Source organism: Abrus precatorius, unplaced genomic scaffold (genome assembly GCF_003935025.1).
Source record: "Abrus precatorius isolate BTA unplaced genomic scaffold, Abrus_2018 Scaffold10, whole genome shotgun sequence".
Lineage (NCBI taxonomy): Eukaryota > Viridiplantae > Streptophyta > Magnoliopsida > Fabales > Fabaceae > Abrus > Abrus precatorius.
The window spans coordinates 25,629,856-25,655,742 of record NW_020874292.1 but is presented as its reverse complement, the minus strand read 5'-3'; the positions used below and the strand labels follow the sequence as shown (position 1 = coordinate 25,655,742).

At 30.2% G+C, this 25,887-nt stretch overlaps 4 protein-coding genes across 7 annotated transcripts; 1 reads left to right on the top strand and 3 right to left on the bottom strand.

The window, feature by feature from the left end:
• Window positions 1-2,561: 2,561 nt before the first annotated feature.
• Window positions 2,562-3,897, top strand: LOC113852883 (60S ribosomal protein L38-like). The gene is made up of 3 exons (XM_027483278.1): window positions 2,562-2,621; window positions 3,214-3,397; window positions 3,697-3,897. Exons 1-3 carry the CDS (start codon window positions 2,619-2,621, stop codon window positions 3,717-3,719), a joined length of 210 nt encoding a protein of 69 aa, XP_027339079.1. The 5' UTR covers window positions 2,562-2,618; the 3' UTR covers window positions 3,720-3,897.
• Window positions 3,898-6,737: 2,840 nt separating this feature from the next.
• LOC113852968 lies at window positions 6,738-10,557 on the bottom strand. Of its 3 annotated transcripts, none has more exons than XM_027483393.1 (4): window positions 10,136-10,364; window positions 9,487-9,552; window positions 8,214-8,686; window positions 6,738-7,098 (listed from the first exon to the last, which is right to left on the bottom strand). In XM_027483393.1, the coding sequence occupies exons 1-4, from the start codon at window positions 10,310-10,312 to the stop codon at window positions 7,080-7,082; spliced, it is 735 nt and encodes a 244-aa protein (XP_027339194.1). In that variant the 5' UTR covers window positions 10,313-10,364; the 3' UTR covers window positions 6,738-7,079. The 3 variants fall into 3 exon arrangements, with proteins under 3 accessions (XP_027339194.1, XP_027339193.1, XP_027339195.1); XM_027483394.1 differs by lacking the exon at window positions 6,738-7,098 and adding an exon at window positions 9,783-9,891 and having other exon boundaries at window positions 8,189-8,686; window positions 10,136-10,242; XM_027483392.1 differs by lacking the exon at window positions 6,738-7,098 and having other exon boundaries at window positions 7,927-8,686; window positions 10,136-10,557.
• Window positions 10,558-12,092: 1,535 nt separating this feature from the next.
• Window positions 12,093-18,199, bottom strand: LOC113848854 (putative hydrolase C777.06c). Of its 2 annotated transcripts, none has more exons than XM_027478227.1 (10): window positions 17,901-18,199; window positions 17,695-17,830; window positions 15,904-16,031; window positions 14,885-15,032; window positions 14,691-14,796; window positions 14,309-14,367; window positions 13,524-13,559; window positions 13,318-13,427; window positions 13,108-13,173; window positions 12,093-12,323 (listed from the first exon to the last, which is right to left on the bottom strand). In XM_027478227.1, the coding sequence occupies exons 1-9, from the start codon at window positions 18,092-18,094 to the stop codon at window positions 13,116-13,118; spliced, it is 975 nt and encodes a 324-aa protein (XP_027334028.1). In that variant the 5' UTR covers window positions 18,095-18,199; the 3' UTR covers window positions 12,093-12,323; window positions 13,108-13,115. The 2 variants fall into 2 exon arrangements, with proteins under 2 accessions (XP_027334028.1, XP_027334018.1); XM_027478217.1 differs by having other exon boundaries at window positions 12,128-12,451; window positions 17,901-18,191.
• Window positions 18,200-21,141: 2,942 nt separating this feature from the next.
• Window positions 21,142-25,794, bottom strand: LOC113852128 (serine carboxypeptidase-like 11). The gene is made up of 14 exons (XM_027482376.1): window positions 25,592-25,794; window positions 25,344-25,489; window positions 24,078-24,154; window positions 23,803-23,925; window positions 23,580-23,682; window positions 23,377-23,414; window positions 22,973-23,071; window positions 22,789-22,875; window positions 22,523-22,672; window positions 22,121-22,192; window positions 21,909-22,027; window positions 21,691-21,804; window positions 21,545-21,590; window positions 21,142-21,225 (listed from the first exon to the last, which is right to left on the bottom strand). The coding sequence occupies exons 1-14, from the start codon at window positions 25,792-25,794 to the stop codon at window positions 21,142-21,144; spliced, it is 1,461 nt and encodes a 486-aa protein (XP_027338177.1).
• Window positions 25,795-25,887: the final 93 nt, after the last annotated feature.

Genomic DNA, 25,887 nt, shown 5'->3' with positions numbered 1-25,887 from the left:
CAATCTAAGGGGGAAGAAATTTGAAATATTGACATTTCGATTTATTTAGGTCTCTTCTCGTAACGTAAAGCTTTTATTCTGTATCTCTTTTGGTAAGAATGCAAGTTGTCCACTCAAGTTAATATGCTGGTTAAGTTATGAAACATGAATTATAGCAATGCGTGATTTTTTTACTACAATATAAGCCTCTTTTGGACTAAAAAAATTAAGTTAAACACCATAAAAATGAGTTACCCAACAACATCCACAAATCAGTTTATATAAATCAAAATTTCATTTTATATGAATTCAAAATAGGATCGAACAAAATGGAGATGTAATGCCTCCAAAACCTGAGCTTAAATACTTAAATTAGTCTTTAATATAAAATGGGGAACATAATTGTTGGAAAAAAAAAAAAACTTTGAACCATTTGATGTCGGCAGATTTGACAGTAAGACCTTCATTCTCATTCGGTACAATGCTATAATTCATTTAATCATTTTAGCTTCAAGTTTTTTCCCCCCCCTCCAACAAATTGTTTCACATTTTAATGAATGCAAGAAAGAGGCAAATTTAGGTGACCTTTTTTAGTTGTGACACTAGCTAGCTTCCCCACTGGGAATGGGTGATTAAAGAAGTTGGAGTTGAGAGTAGGTTAGTACAATTTGTTTTGATGCATTTTGTGGGGCTGCCTTATTTGTTGGAGCTTTTTTCTGGGTATGGAATGGTGACAAGGTAGGGCACTATCTACAATAATAATACTAGTAAAAAGGTAGGGCTAGTAAGCCAACGACCCTAACCCCACCTTTCTATATTTTTAGGTGAGGAGTTATTCTTGATTCTTGAACTTGCATTCATTCTATTATAACCTCACCTCATTTCTTTTTCTTTCTTGGGACTGACTCTACCCTATGATTTTGCTCTGTCACCCACAACATGACCAAAAAGGTTGTACTAACCTTGTTTTACACGTGCAAGGTCCTTATCCTTTCTTGTTTCCCGCTGTACAAATTTGTGTTGCTTTACTTTTTTTTTTCTTATCATAAAATGTTTATGCATGCGCCTTCTTGATCATTAATCAAATATATATAGCTATTGTATTGATCATCTCAAAAAGTTTCAAGTTGTTTTGGGATGTGAATTTGCATTTGGGGTGACTATTAAAGGTGAACTATTTGTCTTTAGTTGTTATGAGAGAATGACATATCGATGAGAAATTGGTATTGCAATGTTGAAAAGCTAGCAAAACAAATTGTGTTAATTGAGTCTTACGTATGAGAAGTACAGATTCTTGCTACATAAGTGATTCGCTAGCTCAATTAGGTAACAATAATTTGTCAAAGAAAGGGTTTACGATTGTAATTGCTCTCAAATAGGGAGGCCAAAACATGTTGATGTGGGAATGTCTAGTAATGTACCATGTTCATGATATGCGATTGACCCCTTTCAATTCAATAATGAATAACTAATTTTTCTTTGAAACTAGAAAGCCATATAAGTTTCATATGTGAGTGAGAAATTGATTTCTAACGGTACAATTTGGTGCTAAACTGGAAACCTCTCCCACTAACGAGGACTTCTTTCAACAATATATTTTTATACCAATGAATCTTGAGAACAAACCTAAACTTACATATTTTATAGAAAAAAAATGCATGTGTGTGTATTTATTTTAGTCAAAGGATGTACACACATACATATATATTCTAAAAGTATTTTTTTATTCTTTTTGATATTGGGGTGGGGGGGCCTTAGCCTCATCCGTCTCTGTTTTTTTTTTGGTCAGAAGATTCAGGGGAAAAAAGGTAAGCCCAACACGGCATAAGGATTTAGACAAAAACAAAATGGCATAAGGCAAAACCCAAACCAGTAATATATGAAAACCCTACTTCACAGGATGAGGAATACCCAGCTTTGAAAGGCCCCTTTGGGCCCAAAAAATAAAATGAAAAGTCTTATCGAATCCTGACCCAAAATTAAAAGATCTCTAGAGATGTGGTAAGTTTAGCCATTCTTGGTTTCGACCAAAAAAGAGAAACATTATTACTGAGCTGATGGGGAACATATTTTGACCAACCAAAAACATATAAGTGTATTTTTTTTTCTTTTCTAGTTAATGGAAAATAATTTAAAGATGCACTGAGTTTATAAATTAAGCATTATATATGTATATTAATGGTTTCTTCATTTAATAATTAAGAACATTTGTACTTTTATAGGCATACAAATTTATATTTTTTAGCTTTAACTTTAAAATCAATTTTAACAATGTAGTCTTACAACATTTGAATAAGACTTTCAATTCCACAGCTTAATTTTTTGTTGGTCACGGATATTCCATAAATTGGCCCAAAAGGCCAGCCAAAATAGCCCTTAAATGGAAGTGCTACACAACATAAAAGATCCTAGAAGAACGCTCATAAGTTTACACTAAAAATTTTCTTCCTTCTACGCAGCCTGTTGGAGGAAAGGGATGGGCCACAATATGGGTTGGGCTTCAGGGTCCAATTTTGGTATCAGAGAGAGAGGCACTAGGGTTAGGGTTTATGAGCAGCACTCACTTGCCGTGCGTTTTACAATTTACAACATAACTCCTTTCGTTCCTCCTCATTGTCACCCTCGGGCCGCCTGTAACCATGGTGATTACTCATTCCCTTTTCCCAAGTTTATCTATCTTCTTTGTTCTTTGAATTCGATTATTCTTCTGCAATACTTTGATCAGTACGCATTCAAGAAGCTCTTTCCTTAATCCATTTTTTTGACTTATTATTTGTGGGTCGATTTTATGTTGGACTAGTCGATGCAAATAAACTGGGTGAAGTTATGTTTCACATCTAACTTATCTCAGTGAAAAGTGTAACACAATTGATTTGTTGTATTGATAGAAACAAAATTGGGAGGGGGTGGTTGTTTTTTTTTTTTTTTTTTAATTTGTTTTTCTATGAAAAAGGTGTAAACAACAAAGTTAGATTTAGTATTTGTTGGGTTATGCTCTGATTCAGGACTTTGGATTTCATAATGATTAGTATTGTGAATTTCAACATTGATACTTAATTATGCTTTGTGATCTCCATTGGTATGGATGGTCATTAATTTTGTCTTGCAGAATTACTTGTTTTGTAACTGCTTTTTAGTTTCTCATTCTTGAGGTCAAATATACTGGCATCTTTGCTGTTATTTAGTATACCAATTTTTTCAGTTATTAATATGTATGTGGTGTTTTCTGCACAGCCTAAGCAAATCCACGAAATTAAGGATTTCCTTCTCACTGCCCGAAGGAAGGATGCGAGGTCGGTGAAAATCAAGAGGAGCAGAGATGTGGTTAAGTTCAAGGTCCGATGCTCCAAGTACCTCTACACACTTTGTGTGTTCGACCCAGAGAAGGCTGATAAATTGAAGCAATCACTCCCTCCAGGTTAGTAATGGATTTTGCATTTCAGGATTTTACATTTATTCTAGTGTAGGATACCGTTGGTTTCAACTTTATATACGCCACTGGTTATGTTCACAACAAATTGCAAACAAAGTATTTTGATGAGGGGATTTACATTCTTTAACCAACCATAATTTGGACTGGTTAGTAACTATTAGTGGTTGTGCACTTGGACATATCTTTTGGGGGACAATTATCGTCCTCTTTAATTATTTTAGTTTGTATGATATGATCTTGGTAGTTATATGCCCTTCAACTTGTGATGTTCTTGATCTTTTCAGGTTTGAGTGTTCAAGACCTGTAAAGGGTGAGAGACCGAGAAGCATCTCATTCAATCTTTCTGATGTTTGTTTCTGTAGTTGAAGCTTGAGAATTTTGCGAGTTGGTTTTTTATATTTAGATAATTCCTAGGACATGGTTGTTTTTATTTGTTATGACAAATGGAACTTGAATTTACGTCTAATGGAACTATATGCTGGAATTTCCTGTCTGTTTTATTTTGATCTCATGTTTTTAGTTAGGCTACAATTATGTGGCGCCATGCTTTTGAATGTGACGATAGATGGAGGCTTCTGACCATATGGTGCTGGCCCTATTTTCTGTGATAACTTTTGGGGAAGGGAGAAGTAGAAGATGAATAATAGCAACTAATAATTTGAGGCTCTTTTTTAACACGAGAAAAAAAAATTTAAATACCAAAATGAGATTTTGGGAAAAATAAGAAAAAATTTAAAATATCTCAATTTTAGTAGTTTAATTTTTTTTTAATATATATAATTTTTGAAAAATTGTCAGTACTTTAATTTTTTTTAATAGTTTTTAGTTGTTTTATCTTTAATTCTCTGCAATAGAAAAAAAATGTCAAAGGGTGATTTTTGAGTTTTCATATTTTCGTAATTTTATTCCAAATCTCATAATTCAGTACAGATTTTTAAATATCATATAAAAGTATAAAGACTATAATTTGATTGGCTATTTTATAAGCGGCAATTGACTGGTACTTTCCTACCTTGATACAGAAACTCTGGATGGCAATCTTGTCATTTATCTGCCAGATATATGCTTTATTTCTTGTGCCAGGCACCAAATATCAGAAAGAAAATCTCTTTCATTCTATGATGTTTTTGACACCCAACCAATCTTCCTCGCACTACTTTTGATGTAAAAGAAGGGTTAAATTATATATTTAATCCTTGATATTTGTTAGACAAAAGAATCCATTTGTTTAAAAAAAGTTACACTTTAGTTTTTATATTGTTAACATAATATTTTTAAATTTATATACTAACTCGTAAATAAATATTAACTATATGGATTATATGTCTATTTTAATTAGAAATAATTTTTTTTATGAACTTGTTTAGAAGAAATTAAAAATGAGTTATTAAATAAAAGAATCATAAATTTTAAAATTATTAAAATTTATATATTTAATTAAAAAATAATTTGTAGTTTAAAAGTATATATATTTATTGATAAAATTTATTAATTTAGTAAATATATAAATTAATAAAATAATAATAATTGTAGTTAATAAATATTAAGAATAATTTATATATGATAAAAACTTTTTATCACTGTTAAAAAATATTTAGACATATATAGTTTTTTTATTTAATTAATAGAGAAAGTAGTAAAATAATCAACTAATGATATTATGAGATAATAAAAATTACTTAAATATAACTTGATAGAAAATTTATAAATTCATTTACGTAATATAATTAATCATGTAAAATTTTAAATAATACTGTAATTTCACATATTAAACATAATGAATATTTTATTTTTTATATAAAAAAATATTGTCTAAAGATATTATAGACTCATGTAAAAATCTATATACTTAATTAAGTACTGAATCTTACAAAAATTATACAAATACTTAATTAGAATATTTAAGTTTAAATCATGCAACTTTTTTAAGAACAAAACATTTAATTAAAATAAAAAATATGTAATATATAAATTGATATAGTTACATATTACAAAATTATAATAAAAATGTTAATATTGATATTTTGTTTGTTCTTCTAAATATAGGATAAAATGTAAAATATATAATTAAATAAAATTCTTAATTAGAATATTTAAGTTTAAATCATGCAACTTTTTTAAGAACAAAACATTTAATGAAAATAAAAAATATGTAATATTAAATTGATATAGTTACATATTACAAAATTATAATAAAAATGCTAAATATTGATATTTTGTTTGTTCTTCTAAATATAGGATAAAATGTAAAATATATAATTAAATAAAATTCTTAATTAGTAAAAAATAAAATGTTATAAAGTTAAAATCAAGTTATAATACATATATTTTTTCAACTAAATTTAGTGTATAGTATTATTTTAAAATTATAATTAGTTAAAATACATATTTAATTTCTATATTTATCATGTTTACAAATTAATTTCTATACTTAAAAAAAAAAAAAAACTTACTTCTAACACTACTTAATAATTAACGTTCTAGTAGTTACATGAGTGTTTTGCTATAATTTAGTAATTCTCATTGTTAATATAATTTGGTAATGTTGGTATAATGAGAAAGAGTAAAACATAAATGACATAAATCAAAACTTAATAAAACATATGTATAAAAATTAACGTAAATTTTTTTAAACACAAATTATTTATAAACGTATGTCAACTGTAGAGATTAAATTTATAATTTAATTAAAAATTAATGTGTCTGAAAATGATATTTTAAAAGTAATTTTAAGGAAAGTGATTTTATTTCAATAATAAGAAAAATTATTGTTGAAATGTAAATATAGGTATATTTTTAAAAAAAGTTGGGTAGATCTTACCCTTAGAATAAATGTATCAATTTCGGAAAAAAATGTTTTTCTCAAAATCAATTCTATTCACCACAAAATTGATTTTGCAAGGATAAAATTTTATCCAAACAATTTTGGTATTGAGCAAGCGCCAAATGTTGGACTCACTATTTTGCCTGCAAAACAAGTGGTATTTGGTGCTCGTTTGGATTAGAGTTTAGTAAAATCAATTATGAATCGTTGAACTGACATGTTTTTAAATTAATTTATAAAAAAAGTGATAATTGATTTTCTAACTTCAAAGCGAATATATACTTAATTTATTTGTATAATAATTCATCTATTTTAGATAAAATTTTGTTTTTTAAAAAAATTATGCAGTTTATTAAATTGGCTTTAAGAGAAGTAAATTTAATTTTTCATTAAGTACAATTAATTCTAAATATAGAACTCAAATTTTTTTAATAAATATATATCGTCGCACTTTAAAAGTAATTTTGCTATATTATCTAAAAATGAATTCTTCTATACTTGGATAAATCAAATATCATTTCTTAACACAACTAGATGTTGCTAACATCAATTATTTCAAATTAAAATTTTTAATTTAAAAAAAATCTAAAACAAAAAAAACTTTACTTAGCAACTTGTACACAGTTGCTTAACAAGACAAGGTTTATTTGACATTATGTCTTATATGAATGATCGAAACCTATGGAAGATGAGTAATCTTGATTTGAAGATCCTTGAGAGAGGAATTTAGCTCCCTCATTTATCCAAATTTCTCTCCTTCTCTTCAACCAATATTTAAGGTATATCAAAGCCAACCACAAAAAATGTATAATTGATATGTATAAGCTGCTTTAGCCCGGCTTTTCATCGGTTCAACTTCTGTCTAGAATGTATAAGCTTTAATCAGTGGTAAAGTTAACAGTGATATGTTGCATAGACATTCTTCTCAAGATGTTCTAAGGTCATAATGCATTCAAGTAATGGCCTAGAATGTATAAACTACTCTATCAGGAAAAAAACAACTATATTCCAGATTAACTCTTCGAGCAAAAAATTTCATATAACATATTCAATCAGATGTTAATCATAACAAAATTGATGATGTTTATATAAGAAGTTTGTTTCCAATGAATATGGACTATGCTATGTACCTCAATTCCTCTCATTTCTGCTTCCAACTTTGCCTTTGATGTACGCATTAACATGGATCTACAATTAGCAAGTTTTTTTTTTTTTTTTGTTCAAATTCTGACCTACTTTAGTACACACTTCACTGTTGAGTTGCAGTCAAATGAATCACAACTTCACAATAACATTTTTTTATTCAAACCTTGAATATTTTGAAAATGAACTATTAGTGTTATTTAGTCTTATAATTAAGCAATTCAACCTAGTTTAATCTTTGAAAAAGAGAGAATTATAATTAGTACTCTCTTAAACAATTATACTAATTAATAATTTTTTATAAAATATAAAATTAATTAATTTAACTTTTGAATCATCATATATTATCTTTGTAAGATAAAGATCTTCTTATACCAATATAAGTATAAAAATTCTTACACTCAATCTGAATCTTTCATTTAACTTAAATCTATCGATTTATAATGCTTTCTCTATATATATATTAAGGTCAAATATTAGCGAAGAAGTTCAACAATGTATAAACAACAAGAACTCATAACGTAATAGTTTTAAGGATTTGGATTAGGTGCAAAATCCAAATTTTCTTGTGTACGGTTTGCTTGTTTGTGGTTCATATGTGTGCATGCATGTATATTTGTTAAAATTGTAGTTGAAAGTCTTAGCTAACTCCTTCCTATAAGTATACCTACTTACTTAACATACAACATTGAGTTCTAACCTGTGAATTGATTACGAAAAAGTAATATATATACACATTTACAACATAAGGAAAAAAGAGAGCATAGTATAAGAAGATAGTTCAAAACTTGAAATCTTTTAAAGTAGTTTCAGTTTTGCATAACTTGCCCTTGCCTGTTCTCTTGCCCATTTTCTAACATCTGATGAGGAGAAATATAGTTAAGATCAACCACATTGTCACCACTAACATAGACTACTCGGAAAATATCATACTTCATGTCGATAGAGAAACGTTCAAGGTAAGGCATCATCCATTTTCTTTGGTCAAAGTTGAGAATCCACGAGTAACAAAAATGGAGAGACTTCCACACATGAATGGATACCACTATGGGTCTGCTTTGTCCTTTCAAGCAAAGGCCTGCGGTTATACCTTCCATTTTTGAAAAGCGAGACCTTAAAATTGCTAGGACGGCATAGCAAAGGTCATTAAGGTCATTAGTAGTGGTGACTGCTGAGTTCAGGGATATTATGTCCCCTGTAGAGAATTTTGCAGTTGAAGAGCCATCTCTTGATTCTCCACCATATGCTTCAAGGAAACTATGTTCAATTAAGATAGCCATGCTTGATATGTTGGTTAGCATTGATTTCTGTAAAGTAAACCATAAAACAAAGAGTAAAGGAAAAAATTGATCAGTGAATGTTGATCAAAGTGTAAGATAACAGAAAAATAAGACAATTTGTTTTCCCTCCAAACTAGTAGATAAAGTGCATACAAGAATATTACAAAAGAAAAGGTGTTTGTCTCAATTCTTCCAAACATATGGTAAGGAAGCAAAATTTACATATATGTGAACCTTACTTATATTGTAGAAATCCCATGTCATATGACAATGATAGATCTCTGAGCATGACTGTTAAATAAGATAACATTTCCATAAAGAGATAAGTTTTCTTTGCATGTCATGATTTTTAAAGAAGCGTGAGCCAAATTCTAGATGGCTTGACCTTAAAATGATATGTATTTTGTTATTTTTGTGGGCTTGCAGTGCATTTGGTGGGACTATGGAGGGAAAATGCCAGAATTTTCAGCTACAAATCTTCACTTATGAACTTCACTTTTTCTTGCTTTGTTTCGGGTTTATGCCCATGATTTGTTTTAAAGGTTTCTCTTTGTTGGCTATACAGTAGGATTGGACTTGGAGAGCTCTTTTGAGCTGATCCCCTCCTACGCTGTAATTCACATCTCTACCAGTTAAATTTTCCATTATAAAACAGACACATGGAAAATAAAACATAAGTTAGCTTCACACATATATTAAATTTTGCTTCTTATAAAGCTTCAGCAAAATTTATTGCCTTCTTTGTTCTTATAGATGTCCAAGTAATAAAGAGTATCTATCCTGTTGAAACACTGCAAATTATTTTAATGATCCAAGAGTCAACTTACAAGTGTTAGGGTCAGCTGCACCTTTTCCTTATTTGGCCGTTTCTGCCATGCTCCATACCATATGATCTGATTAAAGGGCACACATATTCAGCCTAATGTGAATAAATAAATCAATAGATAAAGAAAGATAAATAAAACCAGTGAAGATATTGAATTTTGTGTAATTCAGGAAATTGATTACTATTGAGAAGCCAGATGGTAAAAACAACTTAGTTAATTGAAGAGCACAATCATAGATGTTAAGCTATATATCTATGAATTGATGACAGATTCAACCATTACAGATGGTAGTCAACCATGGAGCAATGGCATCTGAAGTTGTTATTCACTGAAAGATAGAAGTTCCAAAATAAACTCTTCATGAACATGAACTTGTGGATCCAAAGCTCCACGTGGAAAACAAAGCTGAAAATAGGAATTATACAATATGATTAATTTGAGGTGCAATCTTTCAGTTATGTTCTTGCCAGCCAAAATGCAACTCAATTCACTTGAGAAGAAATGATTTCATAAACTATAATCAGCAAAGTTTCAAACAAATTGAATCCAGCAAGCAAAAAAAACATACACTTCAGAATACACGAATTTAGTGGACATTATTTAAAATAAACTGAAAATTGAAAAGCTAAGAAAGAAAGAAAAAAATTACCATATTTCCATGTATGCTTCTAAATATAGAGCTTTGAACACAGCCAAGGCTCTCAGTGCTTAAGGAGAACTGTTTAAGTCCATGAATAAGGTCATCTATGATTACAATGGTTGGCTTGAAGACAAAGAAACTTACGTCCAAATTTTTGTTGTTAAAAGGCAAAGAACATGCCATCATCTTGTGTTTGTATATTCTTAGTCTCTTCTCTCTTGATTTCAAGTTCTTTTTATTCCCTACTATATATTAAATTGCTAATGTTTTTTTGTTTGTGAGAGTATCATATATGAGAAACAAACCATACGACACGCATACCCGAAGCTTCGATGACTACTGAGGACTATGGTTGCTTTCTAGAATGGTTCCAAATATTGACTTAGGGTGTAGAGGAATTCAACTAGTTGCTTCCTTCTGCCTGGTCTTCTGTTGATTCTTGTAAACGACAAAGAATATAAAAGGAATAAGTCATGCAAATGGAACATAAACACTGTATCGCGTGCATTGACTAGTTCAACACGTTCACATCCCTCTTCATACAAGAAATTTCTAGTTGATCGCTGTCATTTAAGGTGGGCCTCAAGCTATGAGGAATAATTTTATCAGAGATGTTTTCCATAATTATTTTTTATAAATGTTAAATTTTATTAATTTAATTATTAGACTGAAAGTTCTATGCAAATAAATTAAATTAATAAAAGTTTATATGCATTTTCATATAATTTTATTTTGTTATATAATGTATTTCTAAATTATAAATAATTTTTATTATAAAATTATATATTTATTAATGTTTTATTAAACTTGATATGTATGATTAATATGTTAATATTATATTATTTAATAACTAAATTGATGAAATTTAATATACATATCACATACATGTTTAATATTTTTTTATTATAAGGTGAGAAAAAATTACGCTTATAGAACACCTTCAAGTAATTATTTTAAGACTAGGATAACCTTTATATGTATTTTATTTTTCATACAATATCATGCTTTTTTTTCCCTTTATTTTGTAATTCTTGTCTTTTGAGTTTTTGATACCTTGTATATTTTTGGTAAAAAGAAAAAGGAAAGAAAAGACAAATTACAGAGGATATAAAATTAAATATTTGTTTTGTCTATAAAAAAAAAAAAAGTACGTGGAGGATTATTTAAAGGGTTGATACCTTAAATTAATATAATGAAAATATTAAATAAAATTTCGTTAAAATTCTAAGGAACGCAATTGTAATTTGCATCCTTTCCCATGCACCAGAACAATTGTAAGCCTTGCAGATATCAAGTTGTTCTCATTCTAGAGGCAAACTGTGAATATATTTCTGAGAAGAAACAAATTATCGAGTATAGCTACAAATTGATTCCCGAATTTGCCCAGTTTAGATTCAACTTTCACTTTTGAAATCAGGCTGAGAATGTTGGTCAAGCCATTGAAATATCTAACGAAGGGGAGATTAAGCCATTGCCACTCTGAATCCATGTGACACCAAGCTTGATTACCATAAGAAATAAGTATCCGTGTATAGATATATATACTTCGTATTTGATTCGTTGTTATCAACTCAAATCTTCTTTCATCTTTTTCCCCCCTTAGATATTTACATCCAATTTTTTATTTCTATAGTTTTTTTTTCTTTTCTGTCACATCAATTGTAACATCTCTCATTTCTCCCTTTCTTCTTGTTTTTCTATCCCTTCTCCACACGCATCTCACCATCCACTTTGCTATGTGAGAGACATTACTCCATAGTTATCAATATCTCTTGTCCAATAAATTAATTATTTTCATCCAATCTACGACACGAATACCAGCACAGGTCTACCGGGTATATATCACATTCGATTATTTTAAATGGCACAATGTAGGGGTCCTCTATTTCAAGCCCCTTTGACATACTTGCATGTGAGATTGGGAATTAACAAACCAAAAATGTCGTGCAAGAAGGTTCCACATGTAATAATTTATTATTTATAATAATCACCCTACAGAGTGACTCACAGTGACTGCAAAAGGAATTTAAGATATGTTGGATTTTTTTAAGCTCTCAAAACTCATAGCTAGCCAATTTGATCTCCACCACCAAGGAGTCGATTATAAGATAATTCTAACACAGCTTTCAGGAGTTTAAATAAAAAAAATAAAGATTTCATCACTATAAGTTATCCTTGTCGTATCCAGAAATGCCACCTGTAGGAAAAATGTTGGTTTAGCTTACTATTGCAGAAACTGAGGATATTCTTTAAAAAGATATTAAGGCCTCAATCCAATCTAATTAAGATCAACAGTATGCAGTATACATTGTCACATGCTTTACCCTGCAAGAACACGATAGCACATATTTTAAGATTTAAGAGCATTGATATTCATTGATAGTCAATATGGCTACTAAGAAAGGAATGCACGAGGAGGAGAAAGGGTGTTATGTGCTTGTTTGTCAGTATTAAATACATAATCAGTTCCTAAATGTTCATGGCCAAAATACAAATAAGGGACTGCCTGTTTTAGGAGACAATAGAACTTCGAACAAGATTACTTCATAATTGTTAGGAACAACAAAATTTAGGGCCTGTGGAAGTGTACTGTCCCTAATCTACACTGCACCTACAAATTTATCTACTCCTATAGCATGAAAGTGATTTTCTGCTGACCAAGCCTCACATAATGAAAATTATCTTTCTATCAACCCAATTGTCTCCCTACTCACTATCCATTTCCTTAAACAAACACACCCGACAATTCACGTCACGATTTATTAATGCATCGTTTTACAGAATAGGGGGAAAAACTAAAACAGAAAAGGTAATAGTATTCCAGGAATGCAATCATTTAACAGGCACATCCATTCTAAGAAGGATGAGACCTCAGAAACAAATGCATGCGCCACTGATCATAGTGAATAATTCATATCCTAGTTCAGTAGTTTTTAAGCACCACGCTTGATGAGAAAAATATTCATGTCTGCAGTGATTACCTTCCTTGCTATAAGTTTATGGGGACTCTCAAACCATCATGAGCAAGCTGTACCGGAATTCCTTCCCTAAGTACAATAAGAGAAGAGTCAACTCCCACTTTCTAAAATCCACAAAATACCATAGAGTCTACCAGATTATCATGTCAATTACTGCCAAATATATTTGCAACAGTTAATTTTGACTTCTTTACAAATGGATCAGACACATACCTTCTGGACCACTCTGTCAAAAACTCATTGTCCTTGTGGTGATCAAACTCGTGAGTCATACCAATCAATAGAGTTTGCTTTGGACACAACCGCTTGACAGTTTCCAGAGTCTGTAAAATTACCAATTAATAATATGTCTCGCCACCAGGGTCTGTGAGATATGAAGTGTAAGTGATTTTTGGTTTTTCGTAAAATAGAAAACAAACCTGTGGAAAACAAAGGTGAACATTGTGCGATCCAGTCTGTGATAACACGAGAACAAAGAAGCAAACATTTATCACTGAAAAAGTCAAGAAACAAGAAACTAAAACACTGAATTGACAAACATGCATCAGAAAATGTTCAATTCCAAATGATCAATAATGCAACTTGGTATTTATGTTTTGTTTTAAAGCAATGAAAGAATACATCAGTGTTTTATTATTTTAAATTTGTAGATATGCTCAAGTGCCTGAAAACGTCAAAGCATTTAGGTCCAGCAAATACGCATTGAGTAATTGATTATTGGTCTTCTCTGATTAAACTTACAACAAAGAAGTGATACCTGTCTAGTATAAGAGAAATTAAACAAAATTAAAAAACATACTTCTGTATAGAGACGCTGATATTCTACAAAACAAATTAACAAAATATTGAATCAGACTAATCCATATGAAACAACAGTTAAGCAAAAGCAATTCATAACACAGCAAACTTTTCTCCCAAGGAGAGAGTAACATGAAGTAAGAATCAGACAAGATGCAACAGACCAGAAATCAAGCATGTCTAGTAAAAAGAAATCGAGCAATTTCCTTAAAACTTCCTACATGAGATACTTAAGCATGTTGAGTGCACATGTATTCATGCCTTTTTGCATGAAAAGATCCTTTAGATGTACATTATTATACAATTTCAGTGGCAGAATGTAACTGACATTTGTACATGTGGAAAATACAGCATTACATCATACTTATATTTTATATGCAAAAAGAATGAAAATGAAATCACTGACCCTATACAATGAATCCAATATAAGAAGATCCAACTGGCCACCTCCACTTTTCGAGATGACTGTGAAAAGAAAATTTATTGCTAGATATTAGATGTCAAAAATCATAATTCAGCTAGTAATGCTTCAAACATGAATCTTGTCTTCTAGAATTGATGTTAGTTATAGCAATCTATAAACGCATGCATCCTGCACAAATTACAGCACAACAGTGAACACCAAACCCCCAAAGTGAGCAATCCAAGACCAATATGCAATATGTCATTCTATTTTCAATTAAATGATGTGTGAGTCGGAAGTTAAAAACAAGTAGGTGAATTATTTCATAGAATGCTTATAGATAAATGCATATGTCCAAGTGGGAAGAAACTAATTCAAAACATACCATACTCTGTACTAGCAGGAAACCGTGAAACATCAGATATGTAAGCCACCCTACTTTTCTCACCAAAAAGAAATCCCAAGCAGATGTAATCCTCTCCATGCATAACCTACATCCACAAACAAAACAGTGAATTTCTTATTATATAAAGGAGTATTGGTGTCTTACCATTAAGGACAGAGATTGTGGCAACTAACTGGTAAAGGAGTGAATTTCAATCCTGATGCAAAAAATGGTTGATTGCAGTCATCAGCAATGATGTTCCAGGCAAGCTGAGCCACCCTTCGTATTTCTTGTCCTTCTTTAAGTGTTTTCTTAAGCAAATAAGGAAACTTCTCAGCTATGCTGTTGCAAAGGTTCAAAACACAAATTCAAGTACTGGAGAGCATAAAACATCTATAAAATCAAATGAAAGGGGCATAATGCTGAGATAGGAGTTACACTAATCAAAAACAAATTTCCAGATAAACAAGCATTCAAATGCAATGGTTGAGAAGCACACACAATGCACTGATTTCATCTTAAGGATTTATATTGCTGCCAGTACTGCAGTATTACAATTTTTCAGAAAGACTAGTTTTTCAAGTATTTATTTCATTATCTAAGTTATTGAAAATAATTATCATGTGATGGCAACATTTATCACATCATCTATATTGAAAATCAACAAGCCATATTGATCAACAGAGTTCCATTTTAAGTTTTAACTGCCTGACTATCACACAGCAAGTAGTCCAATTTGCAGCCGTTTACTGTTAAAATGTATTTTGTGTTGCATGCAACAAGAATAGTTTGAAAAGACACAAAAAAAATATTACATGTTTATCTTCTTATAGAAATGTAAGTTTACCTGTGTGTGTAGGTGCTATGTTAGAATTAATTTTAAACAAGTAAAAAAAGTATAACTAATATCAACAGTAGAAATGGTCCCATATGGGGTGCTTTCTAAGCCAAATTACCCACTAAAGGCTAAACGGTTAAGTCTCAATATTTAGGTTATTTGACAAACTAATTTTGCAACTGAGCCAGGAACGATGGTTCTTTTACTACTTGATGGTTAGGTTACTTTGTACTGCATTATTAAAATTTAAGGGACGTTATGTAGGTCTTCTGAAAATAGAGGGAAGTTGCTAGTAATATCAGCAAAACAGGGATGTAATGATAGTTTTATCAATATATTAATTAAACAACAAGGTGCAGCAGCTACTAGAGTTACCTATCCATTGAATGCTGACTCAGGTATATGGAGGTGGGATCAATATCATTTGTTGGACTAAAAGGCTGCACAGCACGTATATCATCCAATCCAAGGACTGCATCAGCATGTTCATGAGTTAAAATAATCTGCAATTCAAACAAGAATTAAATTTGTTTTCTCAGAGAATGTGAATTTCAGGTCAATGCAAATTGCACAGTAGTAATATTGATGGAAGGAAGAAAAAATGAAAAACTAAGCTAAAGGCAGAGTTGTAATCAATCCATGTTCTTGAGTTTCATGGGTCAACAACAATGACCAAACTGCATGGCTAATGATTCATTTATATGTTGTTTTCCCTAAAATGACTTCCTTCCCTGGAAGAATGTAAAATTTTCTTGAACCTCAGCATTGCTGGTGTGAATAATTTTATGTGTCTTCATAGAATGCATCATAGGTTCAGATTACACAATGAGCCAATGGCAACTACAAATCTTAAGAGGCTCTTCTGAAGTTGCAGAAATTCTAACAGTAAGTAAACTAGAAAACTTCAACTCTGATTTGTTAATTAGTATGGTATGATTTGTTGTTTTTTCTGCTCACCTTACCAGTTATATTACATACACAGTAATGGCAACAAACTGAGCTTTTCCTTCCTTAAGATATACTTTGATTTCATGCTTTCACCAGGGACCTGCCCTCTCTTTATGGCATACACTGGATTCTTTACTAGTATATAGTTACATGAAATATCCCATAGTATAATCAGGTGCTCTGTGATACAGATAGGCAAATTCTTTTAAAGCATCTCATCCCAATGAATATTAAACACTAACTCTCTGACATAATAACTAAACCATTATAGATATACTCAGCACAATATGACACCCTGATTTTTATCTTGGATTAACATAAACCTTCATCTTTCAACTTTTTGGGCTCACCTGATAGATTGAGTCTCCAATAATATCATTGAACATAAGTAAGCATTAAGTTAAGACTAGTCTTATTTCTAGGGTATTATTTAAAATCTCCAATTCCACTGTTTCAAATATCTACAGAAGACAGAATCCAAAAAGAGGAAGCTAAAGGAAAAAGAGATCTCCTCATACTTCGACTAATATCTCATGCTTTCCTAGGTTGGGGGTTCAAATCAGTTCTATTAAAGAAACAATAACAGGGAAAACTGTTCAAAACACCCACGACATCATTAAAAGAAAGGACATTGCATACAGCCCAAAAGCCAAACATGTATTCAAATGCTTTATAATTTTAGAATATAAGGAGGCTGAGCACCAAATAACAAGTTTTCTCATTCTAGTGATGAAGTTTCCCTAAAAATAAGATCACCAATAGTTCAGGACACAGCTTTGCTTTAGTTATAGGACAAAAATTTCTATAAATTACAACAGGCAAACAATATCCAACAGTCTAGCACAAAAACTTAGAGTTGTATGTTAAAGATTTTCTGATTCATTTCACATGTTGCTAAAATGCAGCAAAGAAACACATTTATGCCATACATTGTGCCAAGCAGGGGAAGAATATAGCTAAGAAATCTAGAAGAGCCATGTCTAAGCACGAAATGCAATATCAGCAGAAACAATGAATTTCTTTTTCATTTGCAGTTTATGTAATCATAAAAAGGAGAAAATGGTAGCAAACATCCAAAGTAATACATAAGATACCTCTAAGTCACATTTCCACATTGCAGTCTACAATGCTAAACACATTGATATTTCACGAGCTTGCGCATGCCAAGGAACTATCTCTAAATTAAGATTCGCAAATTTTCGAAAACGACGAACTCACAGAATCAATTCTCGGAATCCGATGGAAAACAAACCATCTAAGTACAGCCTCCCTGAATGTCTTGCCAACGTCAATCAATATATAGTTGTGATGACCGTTGCTTTCACAATAATCAATTAGAAGCGATGTATTGCACCTGCAAAGGAACGAGAGAGTTCAGATCTTGACTTGCGTCGTTGGAAGGTAAAGAAGAAATGAAAGATGACCTGTAATTAGGGTTGCGTTCGGGTGGAACAGACAAGGATTGGACGCAGACGGAGCAAGGTGGGTCGGAGGGCTGAATGAGGCACATGAGGTTGGGAACCATGCTGGAACAACCTGTGCCGAGAAAGATCAATGCGGATTCGGAGGGAGGAGTTGCCCGGTGGTTTCCGTCGACGGAGCCATTGGGAGTGGCCATGCCGTGACGACGGATCCAGAGAGAGAGAGAGAGAGAGATAACAAAGAAAAAAGAGAGACTGTGTTGTATTGTGTTGCCTTCTCAGGAAGGAAAGAAAAGGAAGATTCTAACCCAACGGGGGTATCGTCTTTTATTGGCAAGTTCCGACCCGCCAAAATCAATGTCTCAACAGTTTCGCTCGTAATTCTTCTCACCTCCTTTTTGTTTTTATGTTATTTTAGTGGATAAATAATTTCATTTTAAATAGATTAATGAAATTTTATTTAAATTTAGTTATCTTTTTTATTAAATAGTTATTTTAATATTTATTATTCAAATTTAATCTCTTAACTTTTCAAATGTTTAAATTAATATCCTGTTTGTTAAAATTCTTAAATAAGTTCTATTTAATTTATGAGATAAACTTATTTTTATATTTTTTTTAGAAGTTTATCTATATATAGTTTAAGTCTTTTATTTGACTTTTATTATATTTTATATATTATATTTTTATTTAAATTTTTTATATTTATTTCATTTTTATTAATTATTGAATAAATTTTTAGGATAAAAGTCTTACTTTCAGTATTTAAAAAAACTTAAAATATTAAATGTGAGTAATTAAAATTAGAAGGCCAAAATTATACATTTATTAAAGTATAATAATAAAAAATACAATTAAACTTTTCATTTATTAAAAATTAAATAAAATAATATGGTTTTTAGTACAATATTTTTAATTGTATTACTCAAGTTAAGATGCTATTTATTTTTGAATAATTTAGACAAATTTATTTTTAAATAGATCTTCTTTGTAAAATTAAACTGTATATAATTTTTTAATTTAAACTTCAAATATATTTTGCAGTAAGTACTATTTAAAAATAGACTCTTAATATTCTTATTTAAGAATTGATATATATAAATTATATATAAAGCCTAATTTAAAAGACAAAAAGTATAATTTAATCTTACCATTTCTTCCCTTTTTATAATCTAAACCTTTTCAAAACAAGTAGATTTTTTATTTTAAAACTTCATTTATCATTTAAAATCTGAAATCTCAACAATAAATAGGATCAAGTTAATTCTCTTTGAAAAAATGTCAATTCTTCTATTTTTTTTATTTATTTTACATTCAAACCTATTTTTCTTTTTCAAAATCCCAACTACTTAAATTATCTACCTAACTATTTAAATTCAGTATACATGTTTCTCTCATAATATTAAATATTTTCCCTTATTTTAATATTTTTTTTCAAAAAATATACCTAAGTTTAAAATCAACTGCAATAAATAGGATATTTTCTAGTAATCATAAAATTAAGAATCTTTAATGACTTCTTTTTTCATGCAAAATAATCTTAAATGGATAATATTTTGGAATAAAAAGTAAAAAATATCTTTAATATTTATGTTTCATTTGATTGTATGAAAATTTTTACTTTCAAACGTTGAAAAAATAAAAAAAAAAGTAAAAAAAGAAGAAAAGCTGGAGAGAAAGAATTGAAGAAAAAGATTTACTCAAAAAATTGAAGCGAACCCAGAACCAGAAACCCAATTTCGCTACTGTAACCAAAGCATAAAGGAAGGCGACGATGGTTCCTCGGTGACGCAGTTCATGTTTTCAAGTAAAAATCACTACCTTTGTTAATTTGAATAAATTTTCCATTTTTGTTAATAATATTGAGATACGGGTATTCTTCTTCTAACGAAAACAACGAAAAATTTTAAAGTTTGTTTGAGAGTTGAGTTAAGGAGAGGAAAGAAGAGAAAGAAGTTAAAAGGATTTAATTATTGTTTGGAAATTAATTAAGTTGGATGGAAAGAGTTAGAAATTTTTTTTAAACTTTCCAAAATTTTCTTAATCTTAATTTTGTGAGCTTTTCTATTTTAATTTTTTTTAGTTTATTAGAATATATTTTTTCATATTAATTATTAAATAAATAAAATAGAAAAAATAAATATTTTTAAAAGTATAGTGTTAATTTTTTAAAAAATAATTAAAAAAATATTATTTTAAAAATGTTAATTTTAGAGTGAGAATTTTTTAAAAATATAAAAAGTTAAAAATATTAATTTTAAAAATATTAATTTTTAGAGAAAGAAAAAAATATAATTTATTTATTTTTTAAAACAGTTAAAAATAGTAATAAATTATTTTTTATTCAAAATATATTAATTTTTAAAGTGATATTTTTCAAAAAAATTATAAAAAATAGAAAGTATTTTTAGAGTGATAGTTTTAAAATATATTAGTTTTTAAAAATATTAATTTTTAGAAGAAAAAAATATTTAATTTTTATATTTTTAAAAAAATAAAAAATATAAATAAAATGTATAAAATACAATAATATAATTTACATTATTAATTTCCTATCACTTTTCTTTCTTCATATTTAACATTCAAACAAGAAAGATATTTAATTTTTCCTATTTCCTTCCTCTCCTTTTCTTTTCAAACATTTTTTCTTCTCTTTCTAAACTCAAACAAACCTTAGCTTTGTCCCTTCTAAACTCTCAAATAAAGCCTTATTTTTGTCCTTTTTAGAAAATTAACTCTCAACGAGTCTCTTTTATTTTTCTAGTTAGAAAATTAGTTATTGAACTTTTCAATACCCAATGCATCTTTCAATAAAAATACATATTTTAAATTATTTTTGTACAAATTTTAATTATATTATATGATTTAAAATTAATTTTGTCAAATTAATTTTATTCAACTTTAAATCAATTGGACACTATGTAAACTTAGTTAATGTCACTTTTTTTTTTCAATTATTTTTTATCAATTGAAACAGATAAACTTAATTTATAGAGTAAAACTCTTGTAAGAGTAGTTTCGTTTTATTGGGATAAATGGTCAAAATTGTAGAGAAAACACTTGAGCAAAATAACTTATAATTTAGGCTTGAACTACAATTTTTAAATTGAACCTCTACTTGTCCCTTCCACATGTTATTGATCCCTTACTTATGTTATCTCCATACCACTTTTTATTCAAAACAAAATACAAAGAGCAGAGATATTTAAGAAACACCATGGTTGATGACCCTATTTGGTTATTCCTACAAAGACTGATTAGATATCCACCTACTGAACATGGCAAAGCATTCTTCAGGCCTGTACTCGGGAGCTGTATGGCCTCCACCCTGAAAGTATATCAACGACAAAAAATGGAATAAATAGCCACCAGTTAATGCACGCATACCTCATTCTCAGTGCATGGTTGATGCAGTTAAAAGAAAATAAAAGAATTCCCTATTCAATCAACACCTGCTCTCTTATGATGAAATTCTTTGGCGAACTTAGTCTATCAAGATTGGTGGAGTCAACCATTCGAATTCACTTTTTTTAATAAGGTCCAACTCATTTAAGGCCAAAATCATTTGGTTCACCTACCTTTAATAGATTCACCAAGCAAAATTTATGTGTATCTCACAAGTGCAATAAGGGGAAGAGTAGACTTGCCTTCACAGTTGCATATGTCATCCGATTGGAGTAAGTCCTTGTGTATCTAGTTGCAGAAAAACAAAAATTAAGTACATAATTTACTTAGATTTTCTTTACAGATAAATCCACCCTGATATTATATAACTATATAGCTAGGAATATACCCTGCCACTTGGCCATTTGTACCCCATTGCCTCCACTCATCCACAATGGAATAGTTTAAAGATGTAATCCATGCTTGAGTTGACAAGAAAGTAAACGCCATGTCATGATCACCACTGTTATCAATATGCAAAATTTATTTGCCACATGGAATTCAAATTAGTTCATCTGTGTGTGTTACCTTAATGCAGCAGATGATGAGGATAGAGAAAATATTGACCTGTATATAAGAGAACGATAACCTTTTCTACTAAGGTTTACATGATACTCAAAGCTGCTGGGGATATCCCTCTTTTGAGGTATATTGTAGCTGCAGCGATGCCATTTTCCTATACTTCCCTGCACCACATTCAACCAACCTTTATGTTATTATATGTAATTGTATTGTCAACTGAGTAAGCGAGAAAATACTTCCACTTGTATCAACTATACCTCTCGGATGTGCAATGCTCTGCGAACATTATCATCATTAGCCCAGTAAGCACAGAGGAAGTACACATAAATCTAACGCGCGGTGGAAAGCAAATGAAAATAAAGTTAGCACAAATAAGAGATGGCATATGAAACACCAAATGCATGCATGGTATAGCTAGATTGTGTTAGAGTTACCAAGAGAAAAATAATAAAAAGTATGCTCCATTATTGATATCAGTCTTAGGATGACAATTAATTTATATTATAGTCTTTAACTAAAGAATTATGATCTTTAACTCACAACATTTCATTTTTTGCAACTCATGCAACATTTCATTTTCTAATTATTATTTCTATCAGATTCTCATTGCATAAATATCTAGAACATCTCTGATCCTATAAAGCATGAAGAAAGATTACCCGACAACTGAAGGGTGGCAATTCGACATGAGTTTTGAGGACATTATTCCAGAGATGTTTCCTCATTAGAGATCTCCTCTGAGTAGTTTCAGCATCATCCAACTCGCATAACGGCTCCAAAATATGGGCTTTATTAATTCCTGATATAACCTATGGGAACAGGAAAATGGTTGACTTTGTGATGCAAGTTTGACTTGAAATTTTACTCATGAAATTTGATAAGAAATATAGAAGGGACAGCCCAAGAGCAGAAAAAAGATTCATACCTCATCGAATGAGGCGAGATCTCTTAAACATAATACATTTCTGGGGTCTACATTCATATACTCTCCATTACAATTATTTTGCAGTGACTGGTCATTAAAATAAATAGAGAACCTTTAGCATTTGATCTTTGTTTTGTTAATACATTTTTTGCAGAATAGCTAGTGAGGAATTATATGAAATTACATCGTATAACTCGTCTGAAATAAGTCCCATTCCATGAGCAAAGGGGATGGCATAGTTTCCTTCCCATGTAGTTGTTGCTGCATTCCCCAGCAGGTATCCCTGAAGAAAAGAACAGTTCATAATCAATCTGAAAGCCATTATATAATACCATGCAGCTTCTCTGACTGGAGAAATACCCAAACAATTAGAATAATTGGCCATTCAGTCTTGGGAGGTTTTTTTTTTTTTGGTTGAAGAATCAAAATTCACATACAGTTCCACTTTTCTGTGGGCATTTGTATAAATCCATTTCCCCCTCATATAATGCCTCATGGAATGGTTGACCAGTGATCAGTCCTTTGAGTAGTTTGTAAGAGGTACTTTAACTGATATTCTTAACATGAGAGATACTTTAAAACACTAACCTGGACGTTTATCCATGGTTGGACCCCTTTTTCATTTGCTGGAAACAAAAAAATTGGCCAACAAGTAAACTTCGAACATAATTATAGCAACTCAGAGTGACACAATCACACTACTCGAAATATATGATGTACAAATCAGTTGCCAACATATGTTTGCGGTTTTAATTTTGCCATGCACATTGAACCATATACAAGTTTTGTACCTTGTGAAATTTCTTGAACAATTACAGGAATAGGAATGCCAGAATATGAATCGCCACCAATGTAAAAATCATTTGACAAAAATCTTGGATGATCAATCAACCACTACATACATTAAACACGATTGTAACAATTTAATTGACTGAATGACATGACTGCAAACAAACCTATGAACAAAAAAAAGGTGGCATTGTAAAAGAAAAACAAAAAAATTTGGGTGAATACCTTCCTAAGAAATTGATGGACTTGGTGAACATGTAGCCAGTCGCTTCGTTGAGCAGCAAATTCTGTTCTAGCATAAGTGAAGCCCGTGGAAACCGGCAAGTCTACAAATATAATGCTACTCACCTAACAAGAACAGTAATGAAAAATACCAGTATGTATAAAGCATAATAAAATTAATAAACTGATTAAAAAAAATCCAAAAGGATCTGATGAAATAAATATAATAAATGGAAAAGTATATATTTCAGGCAACAAAACTGTGGTTACACCCATACCTTTGTCCATGAATGTGGCTTCAAGACCAGATTAGGCAGGCTCCCATTGTATTCCTCTTTTTTAAATGCAAATGGACCTGCAAAACCCAAATAGAGTAAAAATCCAAGTTCCAGCTGCTCGCTATCTAGTTACCTTCTATGAACATGAAAAGTAGAAACAATTATTTGTTGGTATGAATTGAAATTTTCGTGTAATAAACTATCATGATGATGATACTAAAACATAAACGAGTAGTGTATTTTCCTTTTACTTCAAAGTTTTTGTGTCAGTCGTTAAATACTGTTTTTACGTTGGACAAGGAAATATAAACCATAGAAGTAATTTTTGTTATAATTAAAGGTTGATATTGAACAAAGGTTACGGATGCACTGTTTTTATTTGACTAACTTGTGAGAAATGGGTAATTCGTTTTCTAAGGACTAATTTGCAATATTTTAAAACTTAGCGTAACAGGTCAGTCAACATGTTCCCCAAGGACGGAGGTAGATGATTTTGGTTGCGGTGGAAAAATAAATTTTAAAAAATATTATATTTTTTATCATACAAAAATTAAAGTCAAATTCTCAATTTATTCTTTTTACAAAACTCTGATATCCTTAAATTTTTATTTAAATAATTGAAGATTTATGACGTGTTTGAGATATAAAATTATATAAAAACTTTCAAAGTTAGAATGTTGAATGATTTTATTTAGGATGTGAAGCTAAGATTTCAAGGATGGTAAATATTTTTAAAAATAATTTTAAATATAAATAATATTTTAATTTATAAATTTTTTAGTAAAGAAAAGTTGAATATAGTTTAATTCAATTAGTTCATAATAATTTTGAAAACAAAATGAGAATTTAATATTTCTAAAAGGAAATCAATGAAAATATTTTATTATAGATATTAAAAATTAAATTGAAATATAAAATATTTAAAGTCAAAATAAAACATTAGTTATAATAGAGAAATAAAAATACAAATAAACTTGAAAAAATGATATATACATATAAAATTTAAAGAGTTAGATCCATTGAGATAAAGTTTCAAGTTTTAGACACTTATATTATTTAATATTTTTATATAATATAAAATTAATCATAGTTATAAGTATGTCATATAAAATTTAATAGTTATTTATAATTTATAAACATATTATTTGTTAAATGGTAAAACAAAGGAAATTATTATTATTATTTTTTTTGGGTGGCGGGGGGTTCTGCCTTTGATACTCTATTGAAAGATCAATGAAAAAATGAAAAGCAAAGTTGGTATAATACCTATTTGAAAGACAAGGCCGGAGAGGGAAGAGCAACCAGGACCCCCAGTGAGCCAAAGCATGAGAGGATCCTTCTTTGGGTTGCTCTCTGATTCAATGAAGTAGTAGAAGGCTTGAACATTCTCTCCTTCACCCACCCCCACATACCTATTCAACATGCACAACATGCATGTGTATAAAACTCGATAACATCATTTCAATTTCAATTAAAAACCATATCCTTGTTGCTATAGCTATAATGTAACTGACCCCGTTTCAAGAACAAAAGGAAGGGGTCCTTCGAATCCAGGAAGGAACTGTACTGTGGAGCCACACCATGTAAGTTGAAAGAAAAGCTGTGATAACAGATGACAAAGTAGAACTCCATAGTAGACGAAATCCGAAGCACCACACCTTAAACTAAACTTTGCCATTCTCAATGGTCTCTCACTTTTCTCTGTGGGCGTTTCCATGGCTTTTTAAGCGGAACTTCTTACTACTCAGTTCCATAAACGTGTCAATTACTTTCTATGTTTCGTATTAGCTGTCATTCCCCCTCCCATTAA